We start from the raw sequence: 5,317 nt of genomic DNA on the forward strand, positions 1-5,317 counted from the left end.
CGATACACGGATCAGTGACACCTTTCTCTTTGTGGTTATGTCATAACTAAGCTAACTAAAATCCATAACAAGAATGATTTTAATCTTCTGATGCATTGGTGAAAGATTTTGCAGTGACCCTAATGACATGAACAAGTACCAAAATGAAAGTGTAACAACAATGAAAGTCATGGCTGAATAGTTTCTGACGATCAGGAATGACACAAAGTGATTTCCAAGTTTAATGTTAGAATTTTATGTTCCTAAAAGACATTTATGGGCCATGGAAATGACTTTCTTTAGCAACAGAAAACTTTGGTGATGGGGGGGGGAACTGCTTGAAATACCTGAACACTTCATTTTAATATTGCTTTAACAAAAATAATCATATGCTTTACAATATTCACTGACAACACGACATTTGACTCATTCACACGTATGAAAAACGGACAAGTTGGTGAGCGAATATTTACGTACAGAGAGGAGCTGCAGTGACCGCATTCAGATGTCTGGCTGTCAGATTTGTTTTTTTGTTTTTTTTGTTTTGTTTTTTTACTAAACAACAAAGACAGACACTTAGGGCTGGTACTTTTACACTGTTTACATTTACCTACCTCCTCATCTTAGTTTTACACACAGAAACAGTGATATTGTCTAGTGGGTGGGAGAGTTTTATGCCTTCCTTTAAAAACTTCCTCTCTTGTGATCAATTATCAAATTTTTTTCCAGCACAGATCCTGGATTTGGGGTTTTGGACCAGAAAGACGTTTCCATCTGTTATGGAGATCTGTTCATCCAATGACTGCATGCTAAACAAGTCTCTTTGTTCTTCGCCAAAGCCAAAGTCCCAGTTGACGCATCACTCACAACAGTCATCCATAATCTGTCTTTATTTATCTGCCAAAGTATGATGAAAAATCTGTTATCCTAACTTAACCCACAAATAGTTTCCTCATGCTGCTGATTCAACTCTTCCCCAACAACAAAGAGGACAGTCGTTGTGTTAAGCTCTGAAGTCCTCTGCATCCTTAATGTCCATTGGTCTCAGAGGCTGAGGCAGGGGTGGAGGGAGTGGAGGACCGAGAAGCAACTGAAGCCTTTTCGCCACCTGGACTGGAGGCCAAAGGCATGCTGTCGGGAGCTTTGACCCCGGCTACGCCGACAGGAGACATCCCAGCTGCAGCCGCTGCGGTCACGGCAGCGACCCTGTTCGCAGCGATGGCAGAGACCGGTTTAGGCTGAGCTTGAAGTCCTGGGCTGCAGATGAGGTGATGCCTTTCCCAGTCTTTGTGCTGGCAGAAGGAGCCACAGTAACGAGCGGCGTTGCAGCCGCTGCACGTCTCGCTAGCTTTACGGCCACAGTTCCAGCAACACTAAAAACATGCACGAAAAGAAGCAAAAGAAATAAGTTATGATGGGTGTTAAACTGTGCTGACATGCAATGCAGTTTTCAGTTCCACTTTATTCTTCACCAAGCTTCTCATGGAACTGTGGATAGAAGAGGCAAACACAACCTAGACAATCAGCTCATTGGCAGCCTGGTTTTTGAGGGAGTTTTTGCACTCAGTATAGACGGAAAAAACCATTGAAAACTAGCAAATAAAAGGGGTAAAAATCATAATTTATTAACACTTTTTTTCTAAATTGGCATCGACTTTGAGCTCTTCACCCTTTACCTTAGAAGGATTCCTTTCTGAGTGACTGACAGTTCATCACTGCGTCACCCACCAACTCTTTCCTCTCGTTTCAACATAAAAATCCAAGTTTTGGATGAACACATTTAGCCCGTCTTAATTATACCAAGCAGTCCTTTATTTAAATGTTAGTGTTTGAGACATTCAATATGCCTTTTTAATATTATCACAATCACTCTCTTCAGGGAGAACAAGTTAGTTGACTTAGAATTAAATAGGTCTCTCCCATCTCATAGTAATTTAGCTAATGGTTTATTCATAAAAATAAATTTTGAGTTTAAAAGCTGCAGCTATCAATGTAGGCATTCAGTTAGATTTTGTTTGTAAACTCCTGTCAGATTTTGATTTGAAGTAATCTTTTAAGTTGATCACCATGCTTGTTTGGACAGGAAGAAGTTTTAACATTTCGGGGTTCCTTTGAACACGGTGTGTGGTTGGAGCTAATGATTATGGTGATGGCAAGGAGGCCTTCCAATCTCCAAGACTGGGAGGTCATTAGCAAATATACATCAGCAACTCATCAAAAATACCTGTGGGGACATGCAGAAATCTGAAAAGCAATCATAAGGAGGATTAGATTGTATAACCATAAATGCTAAGCTTTAAATCTAAATCTGCCAGGAAGGTGAATATTTTTGGACCGCATATTCAGCTCCTAGAATATTTACTTAGAAAGCAAGTGATACATTCATTTTAAGTTGATTAATCCCAAATTGGGAACATTATTTTTGTACTGTGCAGTTTTTACTGCTAATAATATTCACAATAGCTTTCAATGTAACCATGCAAGCTTGGTGTTTAATATTTAACACTGTGATACTGACGGCAAAATCTCTCCAGGGACATAACTCTGTTCTCTGCTCACCTCACTCGAGTCCTCCTGTTCATTGATGACCATGATGGCATCCTCTTGAGCCTTCCTCTTTGCCTCGGCTAGAGTCTTCTCCATTTTTGCTCTCTCTGCAGCGATCATCTCAAAAGCTTTCTGCTCGGCCTCTGCCACTGCTTTCTGAACCTCATCCATGGCCTGACGCTTCACTTCGTTCACTGCCTCCTCTGTACACAAAGGAGGACGAGTGTTTAGAGTTTACTTCGGTTCATGAGCTCAACATACAGCGGTCTAAGACTCTTAGTGAATAAGTTATAATATAATCTGAAAGTAGTCATCTTTGTAAAGGGGCCTGAATGATTTCAATGAGTGAAATTTTTACCAGCTTTCCTCCAGATCTCGTCAGTGACATATGCTGAACCTGGCCGCGGACCAAAGTCCCGCTGGGAGTCTGTGGGAGAGGTAGAAACAGTGGATAAGCACCTGTCAGGATTTTTAAAAAAAACACATTGACTTTTTAAAATAGCATCAAGACAGTCAATGTTAAAGGTGTGTAGAAAGAAAGTCCCCAGAGCTATACACTGATGGTTTCTTTTTCACCAAGTCGTTAATTTAGTCACTGATGCAAACATGTCTGCATATTTAAGACACACAGCCAACATAATTGTTGGTTGTCAGATTCTTGGACTGATCCGGGATCTGACAGCTTTAGAAAGGAATGTGTTTGGCTTGGAGGAAAAAGCAGACCAACAAGCTGTGTCAATATTCAGACTGTTCCCTCAAATTTCCCTCCCTACATCTCAACACACTTCTCTCTCCAGCTCGGCTGACTGGCGGACTTCCTCTTTCCCTCGTTTCTCTCGTCTCTTTTCCCCTTACTTCTTTCTTCCCTTTCCCTTCCTTTCCATCCCCTCTCTTCCAACAAGCCTTCATACACCCCCTCCACCACGGCCCGAGCCCAGGCGAGCAGGCAGGCTTTCCGGCTGTGGGTCCAGATGGCGCGCTGGCGAGTCAGCCAGCTCTAGGTCTCTGAGCCTGCAGGACGGCAGGACAGCCCTTCTGTGGCCGATATGGCCGAGGCCAGTCCTGGCACCTGTTTGTGACTATGGAGCAGCAGGGGGATGGCAAGGCTGGCACACAGAGAGAACACTGCCAGTACACAGCAGACTGGGGGCCTAACTGTGGAAGGACTCACACCGACATCTGAATTCATGGGTGCAGCTCTATTTATGGCCACTAGATGATGTAAAGAGCATAATGCAGAAATGAGTTTTGCCATAGTAGTGTAATGCCAACTCTAATTTTGAATGTCAAAATGAGAAAGTGTCATAATTTCCTGAAAACATTTGGAAGAAGCTTGTAATAACAGAAATTTCCTCCTTTAGTCACTTTAATTTTTTAAGGATCCAAGCGGACTCCTATTTGTTTTTTTTTACTGGTATTCTTAGCTACTTTGTTGTGGATTTATGTCACCAGGAAGTTTGAGAATACTTTGATAGGCAAAGCAAGAAGAACTCAGCACTCAAAACTAAAACTTGCAGTGAATAAATAGCAATTTATTTAATTTCATATTTACATAAGGCAGAAATTTTCAGGACAACATCTCAAAACAGGGAAAATTTGTGAGCATGAATAAACAAAAGTATAAAGGTTTAGAGAAACTGATTTATTTCATCACAAAAGCAATGGAAAAAATTGTGGAAAACAACAACAGGCAACAAACATGAAAAGACAACAAATGACTCATGATCTGACCTGACCTGAAATTACAGTACAAAAAGAACCTTACCCGACTCTGCAGAGAGCGGGCTGTGTGTTTTGGAAAACGGAGTGGAGCCGGAGCCTCCTTTGCGAAGATCTTCCTGCTCGCTCGAACGTCTCCTCCAGTAGTTCAGTTCCTCTCGATCCGACTCCTGGCAGCGTCTCAGCACGCTTACTGACCTCCTGGTTTTCTCCACCATGTCCACGATGCAGTTCAGCACCTAGGTGGTGAAGAAGATGCGGCACTTTTAAAGTCCAAGTTTGCTTTCAGGCTAGGCTTGTTGACATTCTCAAAATAAATATTCATGAATGCCCATTTTGACAGTGAAAAAGAACTCATCTGCTGCTTGACAACAACTCCTTTTTAAATATTTAACCAATATAGAATTGAAATTAAAAACAACAACAACAAAAAAACACAAACATCTGTAGACAATTTTGTTCCTTGGAAAATTAAGAGCTAAATGACCTTTTGTCCAAGTTGTTTATAAGTGAAATCCATCATAACCAACTTGTTAGCATTACATTTGTATAAACTTGACTGAATTTATCCGTCATCCATTATCTTCTGTGTGGTGTCACAGGGACAGCAACCCAAGCAGAGAAGCTAAGATTTTCCTCTCCCCATCCACTTGGGCAGCTCCTCTATCCCCTTCTATTCACAATGTGTATGTTATATTTCATTAGGACTGCAATAGGTTATTTGATATGCAGTCATAAAAATAAGTGATTAACCAGTAATTTAAATGGTTATGTGTATACACACAGAAACAGAAAAATGGTTTTAATGATCTGATGAACTAAATAGACTCACAGTGTCCAATGCCTGGCTCTGAGGTACTTGGACTGCTTTTGTCAGTAATCAGACAGTTTTAGTGTCAGATAACTATGAACAAACAAGTAATATAATACTATTTATAAACAAAGGCAAAGAAGGTTGAGTTGTTGAGAATTAACTTTGTACAGAACAAAGTATTCAATGAGAATATTTCATTCATTCAGATCTAGGATGTGTTATTTGAGTGTTCCCTTTATTTTTGTGAGCAGTGTATAT

General features: G+C 40.8%; 1 protein-coding gene across 3 annotated transcripts in view; it reads right to left on the reverse strand.

Moving 5' to 3' along the window:
• Positions 1–526: 526 nt before the first annotated feature.
• The window catches only part of cbfa2t2 (CBFA2/RUNX1 partner transcriptional co-repressor 2), a 48,449-nt gene continuing 43,658 nt past the window's right edge, over positions 527–5,317 (reverse strand). For all 3 annotated transcript variants that reach the window (XM_015033322.1, XM_015033324.1, XM_015033323.1), the window contains 4 exons: positions 4,292–4,484; positions 2,885–2,953; positions 2,539–2,729; positions 527–1,352 (listed from right to left, as the gene is read on the reverse strand). In XM_015033322.1, coding sequence (XP_014888808.1) covers positions 1,008–1,352; positions 2,539–2,729; positions 2,885–2,953; positions 4,292–4,484 — 798 coding nt within the window. In that variant the 3' untranslated portion in view covers positions 527–1,007. The remainder of the gene's footprint in view (positions 1,353–2,538; positions 2,730–2,884; positions 2,954–4,291; positions 4,485–5,317) is intronic.

The sequence above is a fragment of the Poecilia latipinna genome, unplaced genomic scaffold (assembly GCF_001443285.1).
Source record: "Poecilia latipinna isolate Pla-1442-1.1 unplaced genomic scaffold, P_latipinna-1.0 Scaffold264, whole genome shotgun sequence".
Lineage (NCBI taxonomy): Eukaryota > Metazoa > Chordata > Actinopteri > Cyprinodontiformes > Poeciliidae > Poecilia > Poecilia latipinna.